General features: G+C 37.9%; 2 protein-coding genes and 1 pseudogene across 2 annotated transcripts; all 3 read right to left on the bottom strand.

Annotated features, from left to right (window-relative positions):
• Positions 1-1,915: 1,915 nt before the first annotated feature.
• Positions 1,916-3,331, bottom strand: LOC121052992 (probable disease resistance RPP8-like protein 2). The gene is made up of 3 exons (XM_040519254.1): positions 2,332-3,331; positions 2,111-2,199; positions 1,916-1,999 (listed from the first exon to the last, which is right to left on the bottom strand). Exons 1-2 carry the CDS (start codon positions 3,212-3,214, stop codon positions 2,144-2,146), a joined length of 939 nt encoding a protein of 312 aa, XP_040375188.1. The 5' UTR covers positions 3,215-3,331; the 3' UTR covers positions 1,916-1,999; positions 2,111-2,143.
• Positions 3,285-5,504, bottom strand: LOC112166329 (putative disease resistance protein At1g50180). The gene is made up of 4 exons (XM_040506483.1): positions 5,075-5,504; positions 4,444-4,983; positions 3,537-4,209; positions 3,285-3,297 (listed from the first exon to the last, which is right to left on the bottom strand). Exons 1-4 carry the CDS (start codon positions 5,502-5,504, stop codon positions 3,285-3,287), a joined length of 1,656 nt encoding a protein of 551 aa, XP_040362417.1.
• LOC112197405 lies at positions 3,823-10,681 on the bottom strand (annotated as a pseudogene).
• Between the last annotated feature and the right edge of the window lie 99 nt (positions 10,682-10,780).

Genomic DNA, 10,780 nt, shown 5'->3' with positions numbered 1-10,780 from the left:
GATTACAATGAAAACACCTAGAGAACTAATTATACCGTAAAAATAAAATTTAGGGGACAAATAAAAAACGCATTCTAACCTAATTTGAAACCCTAGGTCATGAAAGAAAGCATAATTTAGAAAGAAAGAAGTAAAAAAACATACCTTAGGGCAACTCCAACCATAGGCACCATTTGGGGGTGCTATTCTCATTTTAGCACCCCTTTGTTGCACTATTCATATAGGACTCAATTCTCATCTCCAACCATGAGGTGCTATATGGGGGTGCTATTTTCACTATTCTTGACTAAAATATAATATGAGTATAATTTTGATGAATATTATATTAAAAATATGTTAATTTAATTAAATAAGGTAAAAAAAATAATTTAACATTTTATCATAATGTTAAAAAAAAGTTTTGAAATTTTTTTTGTGTCGGCATAATGTTAAAAATTATTTTTATTATTTAATGAATTAAAAAAAAAGTTTTGGAATTTTTTTTGTGTCGGCATATACGACAAAAGTGTCGGCATATACGACAAAAAATCTAACTATTTAAGGGCATGGCGGCATGTTCGACCTTGTTAAGGGCATGGCGCCACTTCATACATGCCGGACTTATTTTCTTCCAACGAGCTTGGCAACTAGAAGTTGTTCTATCCATGCAACCTACTGGTTTGTGAGCATTGTACTCCTCCGAAACACGACTCCATAATAACTCCGACGTTTGATCTTTTCCGACAGCACCATCACCCCCAACGGTGATCCAAGCTCGGCAAAGAATAACTTCTTCATTGTGTCTCCATGAATCCCCTCTTGGAGCCATTTTTCACAAGACAAAAAAAAATATATATATAGATATATTTAAGAACAAGAAGATGTGTTTATGAATGGAAAATTGTAAAGAAGATGGAGTATATTTGGTGTGAGGAAATAGAAAAGAATGGGTTGGTATTTATAGATTTTTCTATAATTTACTGTTCCAACGGATATATTTTTTTCCCACAAATTTCTGGTAAATTTTTTAATTTTTTTTGGAACAAATAGGCCACAATAACCTTTCATTTAATAAGAGCCGTTGATAAAAAATTTTTCCCTCAAATCTGAGCCATCAGATTGAAAATAGATCCGTTTGAATAAAAAAAAAAAAAAAATTTCAAGCTTCTGCGGACCGTCCATTTTCAAAATGGAGCGATCTCAGCCGTTCGTGTTTTGACCGTTGCATCTCCCAACGGTAGGCAGCAGACAGCCCAGCATGGCGGGCCCACTGGAGCAGAACCATAAAATCAGACTTTTCTCTCTCCAGCGCGTCTGCGCGCGTTCTCTTCCTCCCCCCTTCTTTTTTCCGCGCGTCCTTCTCCTCTTCAATCTCCAGCGCGTCTCTCTCTCTCTCAAGCTGGGTCAGATGAGCTTGTGGTCCCAGACCACTGTTCATAGGTCTCAGTCCTGGAAAAGTCTCAATTTTGAGACTTCAGATGGCCCCAAGTCTCATTTTTATGAGACCAGACCCCTCCAAAAATCAAGGTTGGAGATGAAAAGTCTCAAACTTGATCAAATTCTGATTTTTAGTCCCAAGGTTGGAGTTGCCCTTATACATCTGTGAATGGTCCCTGTGAACCCCAACCGGGACTCGGGAGAAAGAGTGAGGAAAGAGAGGGGAATTGGGGCTTCTTGGGTGGGGAAGAATTAAAGGCGGGGCCGTTCGGATTGACCATCTGATAAAGCCCAAAAAACATAGCCCAATTTTGCCTCGTTTTGTTACTATTTACCCTATAATATTCAGCCTTCCAAAGATTGAACACGGGCCACAATAAAAAGAACTGGACTGGTACAATGAAATTACAACCTTTTATTTTGCTTACAGCTTATAGATGAAGTAATCTGGAAATTCTGAAAATGAAAGGGTGACCAATCTGCGAAGAAAATACGTTGTTGGCCTGATTACATATATATACAAAGCTTGGACATCTAGCACCGCAAACAGCGTATAGCCTTGTTCACATCTGTTGTAATCAAGCTGCATCGAGTAATACAAGATCCAGATATATCATATACTCTGATTCTATGTGAAACACACAGAACTATAAATATATGTGGGTGTTATCAGGGATTGGGAGAAAAGAGTTACCATATGTAAAGTCAAACTTGTGGATTTAACTAATTAAGGAGTGGATGCAGCTTGTATTTCCTCTGTTTTTCCTTCAGGAGTCGGAGCAGCTAGTCATAATCAAGATTCAAGATAAATCACCGGGAATAAAAGTAAAAAATTTAATTACTAAAAATGTTAATTTGATCACAATATATGAGGTTATGCTATCATAAAACGGACAAAGTCAATTAGCCACATACCGTCCACAGTTGATTCCTCAGAGTCGTTAGCAACTACTCGAGAAGCACCTGCTGCTTCCTCCATTTCTGGCTCCTCGTCTTTCTTGTAGTCAGGTTGAATATTAGTGATTATAATAGAAGGCACATGTTTAATTTTGTAGAAATCCTCTCCTCCTTCCCTAACCCTACTGCAGAATCTACTAGTCATCACGTTGATTGTTAACTCCTTGAGGGTAGTAATATGCTGAAGCCCATCTGGAACTTCCCATAATTGTAGGCACCATTCAATATGCAATCTCTGAAGACTAGGCATGGCTTCTTTCTCCACCCTCCACTCGTTCAACATAAACAAAGCACTAAGGGTAAGAAATTCCAGATGAGGAAAGCCTCCTGGGGAGAAAACCATTGTTTTTGATTTGAAAGCATTACTACCTAGGTAAAGCACCCTTAACTTGGGCAGCATCTTCACTATTTCTATCTGGTCACATCTCAGTTCTGTACTAACCAACGTTATCTTGGTGAGGTTTGGATAGCCCAGCAGCTCTTCTGGAAATTTAGTCATTTTCCCAAGCAGTCGCAGCTTGTATATATGAGGACACCTTAATACTATATCTCTTGCTATATCCTCATTATCATCTCGGTTTAGCTTCAAAGATAGCGATTGAAGACGCTCATATGTTATACTTCTTGATATCAACATGTTCTTGAACTTTTCCAAGTGACTAGGCCGTGATACAATTACGGATATTTTCTTCAGATTGGTTAACTGAACAAGATCATTCAAATCACATTTCTCAATTGGAAGATCACCCAACGTCTGCAAATTGCAAAGTCTTGCAAATGAGAGTTTCTGTTCACTTATATAGTGACGCCAAGGTAAATATAAATGCCTCAGTTGCTCCATATTCCAAAACACATTTCTGATTCTGGTCGCCCTCTCCCGACCAAAACAAGATCCTTCATATAAATAATAATTATACCGCAGATCTACAGTTTGCAAAAGTACCAGCTTAGAAACAGATGATGGTAACCCACTGTATGCACTATGCTTCAGACTCAGAAACCTCAAGTGGACTAGATTCCCAATCGTTTTCGGTAACTGAAATTCTCTCTCTATATTTTCAAACTTCAGAACTCTAAGCAATTTGAAGTCATTGAATATCGATCGCATTACTTTTTTCTTCCACTTTTGGTCAAACCCCTTTGGGGTAAAGTATAATAGAGACCTAATGTGCTCATCTCTTCCATCTATACTAAAATCATATTTAACATTTTCATCCAAATGGAGGGCAAGTCTTCGAACCTTGCCAATTAGTGGTGTCTTAGATACTAGTCCCGTAGAAAAGTTAATAATTCGGAGAAAATTCTCCTCTTCTGCCTTTTGCAAGCACAAGTCTCGCATAAAATCATGGAGACGGCAAGTTTTCACCTTCCCACTTAAGCCATATTCTACAACTTGAACCATAGATCTTTCCACTAATTCAACTAGGCAACTATATGACAATTCTTCCAAAATTTCAACTGAAACATGCATTTCTGACGTTGAAGTTATAAACCCTTCTGCAATCCATAATTGACTAAGTCTTTTTACCCGTATCTCATGATCCTCAGGAAATTGGGCTAAATACAAAAAGCATAGTTTTAAGTGAGATGGTAAGTCATCATAACTCAATGCCAAGACACCTGAAACACCACACTCCTGACCTGTCTTTTCTCTTTCAAGGACATTTATGCCTCTCATTATGTATACATCAACATTTCTAAGTACCGTGTCCCACTCATCAATCGTCTCTCGTCTACTAAGAAGACCAGCAAGCACATTGATGGCTAATGGTAAACCTGAACAATGTACAAGCATCTTCTTTCCTAATTCCCTTTTCTTTGCATAAATTTCCAAGTCTGGAAAAGAAAAGAAACAGTACTTCAGTAAGAGAGATTTAGTCATTACTGAAAACTTATTGTCATATTTACTTCAGCGATACATTTGAAACTTTGAAACTTCAGTGACCAAAATGTCGAATGAGTCATAATTGAGTATAGGCGGGGGTTTTCCATTAAATTCTATAGGAATTAGTTGGTTCCTGTGGCTAGAAAAGTGCATATAAATATGCATTAGTTGGTTGAAAACACTACCTGTTTTGTCGCTTCCACACATCGCTATCTTTTCAAACAGTTCCCAGCTCTGGTTGTCATCTAATGGTTGAGGTTGGTGGAGATGATCATTTTTGGAAGCAAGCAAAGCAACTTCTTTTTTGCGAGTAGTGAGTAATATCCGGCTCTCTGTTTCCTCATTGATTGGGAATCCAGATTTTATTGAATGCCAAGCCTCTTGAGTCCATATGTCATCAAGGACCACCAGACATCTCTTTTCTCGTTGGATACTACAGACCTCCCTTGCTATTTCATCCTTTTTCATTTTGGAAATTTCTTTCCTTTTTTCTGCTGTTGGGGAAGTGAGTTTAATTATAATATCTTCCAATACATCCTTTCCTTCCCATTGTTGAGATATACAGACCCAAGCAAAACAATCAAAATGGCGCTTAACTTCATCTTGAAGAAAAACCTGTTTTGCAAGAGTGGTTTTTCCAGAGCCGCCCATCCCCCAAATAGAAATAACACGGTGACGCTTTCCTTCTCTTACCAACTCCTTCACCAGTATATCTGTGTTTTCCTCTAAGCCAACAGTATGACTTTCAAGTTCATGAGCATAAGTTAGCCGCCGGTCTCGTTGCCTCTTAAAAGAAGAAGCGACACCATCACGTACCCCCACTTATTTGCCTGATGTTATAACTTTGCAAACTCGACCTCAGATGAGAAAGTTTGGTCATAATATCCTCAATTTCGGACCCAATCTTGTATGGATTAACTCCTTCATTAAAGATGCTTGCAAACCTTTTGAGAACAATCTTCACAGTACCTCCTCTCCTCCTAGAAGCTACTTTCAAGGCAAAAGATTCAATGACATCCTCCAAGTCATAAGCAGCATCTCTAATCAGTTTAACCCAAATGCGGACTACCTCTTCTTCTCCTTGTCTTGCATCTGCATCTCTGAGGAAGCCGCGGATCAAGTGCAGTTCAACTTTTGCAAGCTCAACTTGATAGCTGACTCCACTCAAGAACTTTGATTGCTGAATGATGAAGTCTCCGAGGGTCTTGATCCCTTCAGCCGCAACAATAACAACACCTTCAGCCATATTTCTGATCCTCCCTCTCTCTCTCTCTCTCTCTTCTCTCCTCAAATTGGTGAAATTAATCTTCTTAATTAGCAGTGGATGGAAAACAAATGTTCTTCTATCTGCAAAGATGCTTCTTAGTAGTTTCCTCCATTAATGCAATCTGAAAATAAGGCTGACAGGTGGAGCCAAGTCAGCCAACGTACCGTGTACGTGGGTGCTACTTTTCATTTTCCTTTTGTCTTCAGCCCCGGCCCAAACTAGTCACTTTCCAGATAGTCAGCTTTTGTGATCTTAATGGGCTCATCAACTTTGGAGGCAAATCATCTAACTCCAATTTGACTGTCCCTCAGAATTTTCACACCTTAATTTCCTTCCACTCTATGATTCCTAGCCATAATTTTCACACCTTAATTTCCTTCCACATGCACAAGACCTCAACGAACACCTTGGTTTTCACACCTTAATTCCCAAAGAATCTTACTCTGTCGGTACTTACCTCCACTTCCACCTCCAATTGACCAGAGCAAGCTGCACTTGACTTCCTACAAATAAACAACAAACATTTCTCCCCCAACTCTTCTACCCATCCCAGTCCACTCCTCGCCCAAATCCACCCTAGTTAACAACCAACATCTCTGACCAATATGCATAGCTGGCTCGGCGGTGGACGACGTACCCACCATCCTCACTAGTTCATATCGTCCATCTCCAATCAACGTCGGTGGCGTGCCCTGAGCTCTACAGGAACCTAGCCAACCATTGCCGTCACCGACACCATGTTGCTGCACGCGTCCGTTTTGCCTTAAATTTCATTTCATTGGGCTTTCCGGGTTGTGGGCTCGGATCACAAGGGAACGGTCTGTCATGAGAATGGGCTGGTGTAAAATTCTCATTGGACCGCACGTTTCTTGTTCGGTCAACAGAGAATGGCCCTTGATAACAGAAAAGCCATGTGTTACCTCTGCTGTAAGCTGCAGCCATGACATATGTAATGGAGATTTAATACCGTTGCAGATGAAAAAGAAAATAAATAAAAGAGATTCTTTATGGTGATATGTTAAAATATAGTTCTTTTATGAATGTTTTTTTTTTTTTTTTGATAACCTTCCTTTATGAAAGTTGACTCACAAAATCTTATGAAAATATGACAAATGATATGTCAAATGTTTTTTTTATCACGTAAGAAATGAATACACTGAAATCGAAAATATATAAGCATCCGATAAAATCTAGTGATTTCATTTGTACATTAAGGAATAAGTATAACTTGTATGATGTGTACACATACTGTGACTTCTTCCATGATCCCATTTGATTACCCTATTTGAGACTTCAAATGTAAGGGCTATACTCAATTTCCTTAGCAACCAGATCTTTTATATTGGATCAGAAATTGCCATCAGGATATCACAATAAACACTACTCATTTTTGTTGGAGTTTTAGGCACAATGGCAGTTATGACTTGTGTTGTACTAATCTTGGCAAGCCTCAAGCTTCGTGAAATTTTGAGTGCAACACTCAAGCTTGTTGAAACTTTCCTAGCAAAGATATTCTGTTCACCCTTGAAACAATTGGATGAATTAAGTAAATAGAAAGTATGACATTGTTAGTGTGTGCATATATCTGATTTGAGGCCATGACATGTGTTGGGAAGTATTTAAATATATTAGCATTGTTCAGGACTGACCTGTGTTTCTTCCACAGTTTACCTCTCCAGCGAAGTCTTCTTTACCTCATTTTTAAGCTCCTGATACTCTGGAACTAGAACATGCTCTTGAACCAACAATTCTGCCTCCTGAACCAGTACAGTTAAGTAAGAACACTTTCAAAATAACAATTAGTGTGGATGCATACAAAATAGAGGTCATATATAAACAAACATCATGTTTTGGCACCAGCACAAGTTTGAACAAACTCAATACATCCAATTTGTAATTCTTAATATATGGTGAATTCTTTTCATCAAAACAATCATACTATTAAGCAATTGATTACGATTGTCAACCTTAAGAGGCCTTGGAATACAAATAAACTAAGCAAGCCATTCACCATAGACCTGTCTACGTATAGGCCACATGTTTCTGATACCAAGTTTCTGGTACTTTATGTGCCCATACAAAGAGTTAATAATCACTATAAATGACATTCACAAGATATCAAGAACAGTCAATTCAAACAATAATCACTTTTTTGAGCTCTATATAGCCCCGTAATTTCTTCTTCAATTAAATCCATCCTTCAGGTGAAAGATTATAAAGCCTATCTTTTTGTTAGTAAGGTTCCTTGGAATTACAAGAACAAAAATTGTCACAAATTAAACATGACTGCAAAATCCATATTTTCACATGTGGGTACTAAAAGTTGCTTCTCCATATTATTAGAGATTATTCTACATGATCAACTACAATATGTATAGAAAAGTTATCATATACTTGGTCCTCTATACTTTATTCTTCTTTTCAACACTTAAAAGGACAACAAACAATCCTATAACTTTTGTGAGATGAGGATGATTGATAAATAAAAGTTATCATAGTTCTGTTATCTATTCAAAATTCCAGTATGAAGAGTCAAGATAACCAAAGTTACAATGTAAACATAACTCACTGTAAAACAAAATTTGAAGTACTAATTACACTGAAAAATCAAAGTTCGAGGTAAAATGAGAGAGGTATTAATTTGAGAGCATAATTTGGAAGAAAGAGACATACCTGTGTGAAGCAGTGAGGAGACTTGGGCTTCAAGATTGAGGAGGGAGGAGACACAACTATAGGAGGAGGAGGACAATTTCACAATAGCAAATAACAAGCTGCCGTAGCATAAACAGGAAGAAGCTGAACAAAAGTCGCCAAGTGCAGCTTAGTCTATAGAAGGAACTTCTCGATTTCAATAAGGAGTGGAAGCAGCTTGTATTTCCGCTGTTTTTTTTTCTTCAGAAGGAGGAAGAGCTGGTCATAATCAAGAAATACCAGCAGGATTAATAAGTTAGAGAAGTGATCAGTAAAAAATTTAGTAAACAAAATCTTAATTTGATCACAATATCAAAAAAATAAAATAAATGCAAGGTTATGCTATGATAAAACAGGATTGAGTCAATTAGTCACATACCGTCCAAAGTTGATTCCTGATGAGTCACCAGCTGGACCCGCAACTACTTGAGACGCGCCTGCAGCTTCCTCCATTTCCGGCTCATCATCTAATCAATATTTGTGATTATAAGAGAAGGCACATGTTTGATTTTATAGAAATCCTCTCCTCCTTCCCCAACCCTACTGCAGAATCTACTAGGCAACAAGTTGATTGTTAATTCCTTGAGGGTAGTAATCTCCTGAAGCCCATCTGGAACCGCCCGCAGTTGTTCGCACCATTCAATGCGCAGTCACTGAAGACCAGGCATGGCTTCTTTCTCCACCCTCCACTCCTTCAATTCTCCAAGTGGTACTTCGAATCCATTTCATTAATGGAGATCTTCGCAAAATTCCAACTGCAATGTTCACTTCTGAGCTAACCTTCCATCACGACACTAATGCAATCCAGGTTTCAGCTTACAATAAAAGTACTTAGATAACGTAATGGTAGGTGACAAATCGTCCTGCAGTCTCACTCGGCCAGATTATCTTCACAACTTGTCCACGCTTAAGCTCGTAATATCTTGCAATTGGATCAATCAGCTGAATACGAGGAAGCTGAACACCATCCACCGAATATGAAAATGAATTAGGTATCCAAATCAGTTTGGTAACCGCAGAAAAAGATCAACAGTTAGTTAAAATTGTTTGGAGGGTGCAAAGATAGATCGAGCACCACTACCAACAAAATATGCCCACCCCGAAACAATAAAAAGAATTTACTAAAGAGACTTGTTACACATTGTTTGTGTATATGCATCTAACTTCAGGAATTTGTTATTATTCAAATATAGCATTCTTCAGGATTGACCTGTGTTTCTTTCACGGTACACCTCTCCAGCAAAGTCTTTTTTTCCTTATTTGCAAGAACCCGATGCTCAGGAACTAGAACATGCTCTTTAATATTTACCAACAATTCTGCCTCCTGAACCAATAGACTTAACTCAGAAAACAAAATCTTCTAATTTTGTTAACAGCATACAGAATAGCCAATACATATTAAGGTGAGATGAATATATAACAAAAGTAATGTGATTTCGCCAGCATTAGTTAAAGATGTTCCGCCAACAAAATAAAAAATCACACAGTGCAATCTAATCCTCAAAATACCCTTAGTTTTTTCTCTCAGAGGAGACTGTCGTATTAAACCGATTGTTTTTTGGTTCTCCCAATGTGCAAACACCACACAGATATACTGCATTAGATAGCAATAAGAACATCTTTCTCGGCTTCGTTTGGAACCAAAGACAGGCCTAATTAAAGTTTGATGCTTTTATTGGGCATCTCTACTAACTAGAGTTATCAGATAACCCTATGCATCCACATTGTCACTTTGAAGTGTCACATTGACAATACTATTAAGTGCATTCAATAACATTACTTGTGAATCAAAAAGGGCATTAGAGTAGAGATAAACTAAGCTCTGCAACGCATAAATGGTTGGGAAGTAACATTGTAATTATTCAGCATAGACCTATCTGCATATAGTTTTCATATACTAAGTTTCTGGTACCTTGAGTTTCCAATATGTAAGGTAATAGACTACATGACAATCACAATATTTCCAGAACAAAACTTCATTCTAAAAATAATTTAAACAATTAAACTTCACCTGGAAAATCTCCAAGCGGTACTTTGAACCCATCACACTAATGGAGGTCTTTGCAAAAGGAGTCAGATTTTGTTGAGCAACTAAGATTGCTCTAATCACATTCTCCTGATTCATGCGTGTAATGTAACTCTTCATTGTCTTGAACCCAACTTTTGGTTCCTCAGGGAAAAACACATAAATCTGGTGCACAACAACCATCAGTTAGAATTCAAACAATACTGCTTTAAGAACACAAATCCCATCAAATAGCTGATCAGACTCGCGACCTCTCTTCCTTCTATTGATAGTACGGTCCTCCCTTTTCATGTTCTCTCCATGTTTGTTTTTAAACTGCAACATTGTCATGTTGAGATCATGATCAACAATTAGATAGTCCCGATCTTTCAGCATTTGCATGACTCTCTTTCGAACCCGGCTTATAGAGCCTCATAATTTCTTCTTCTGTCAAAACCATCTTTCCTGATAATTTACAAACCCCACCTTAGAGAGATTTCTTTGGAATAACACAGAACAAAACTTCTGGCAAACAGGTTGACACAAAAAGCTGCTTCTC

This window comes from Rosa chinensis, chromosome 1, assembly GCF_002994745.2.
Source record: "Rosa chinensis cultivar Old Blush chromosome 1, RchiOBHm-V2, whole genome shotgun sequence".
In the NCBI taxonomy this organism is placed as follows: domain Eukaryota; kingdom Viridiplantae; phylum Streptophyta; class Magnoliopsida; order Rosales; family Rosaceae; genus Rosa; species Rosa chinensis.
Note: the sequence above shows the minus strand (reverse complement) of the source record. Positions and strands in the feature narration are given on the sequence as shown.

Coding starts and splice junctions, on each gene's coding strand:
- LOC112166329 (XM_040506483.1), bottom strand. CDS start 5,504: ATGGCTGAAGGTGTTGTTATTGTTGCGGCTGAAGGGATCAAGACCCTC. Junction 4,984..5,074: donor CATCAGGCAAATAAGTGGGG/GTACGTGATGGT, acceptor CTGTTGGCTTAG/AGGAAAACACAGATATACTG. Junction 4,210..4,443: donor GTGTGGAAGCGACAAAACAG/GTAGTGTTTTCA, acceptor TTTCTTTTCCAG/ACTTGGAAATTTATGCAAAG.
- LOC121052992 (XM_040519254.1), bottom strand. CDS start 3,214: ATGGAGCAACTGAGGCATTTATATTTACCTTGGCGTCACTATATAAGT. Junction 2,200..2,331: donor TGAGGAATCAACTGTGGACG/GTATGTGGCTAA, acceptor GATTATGACTAG/CTGCTCCGACTCCTGAAGGA.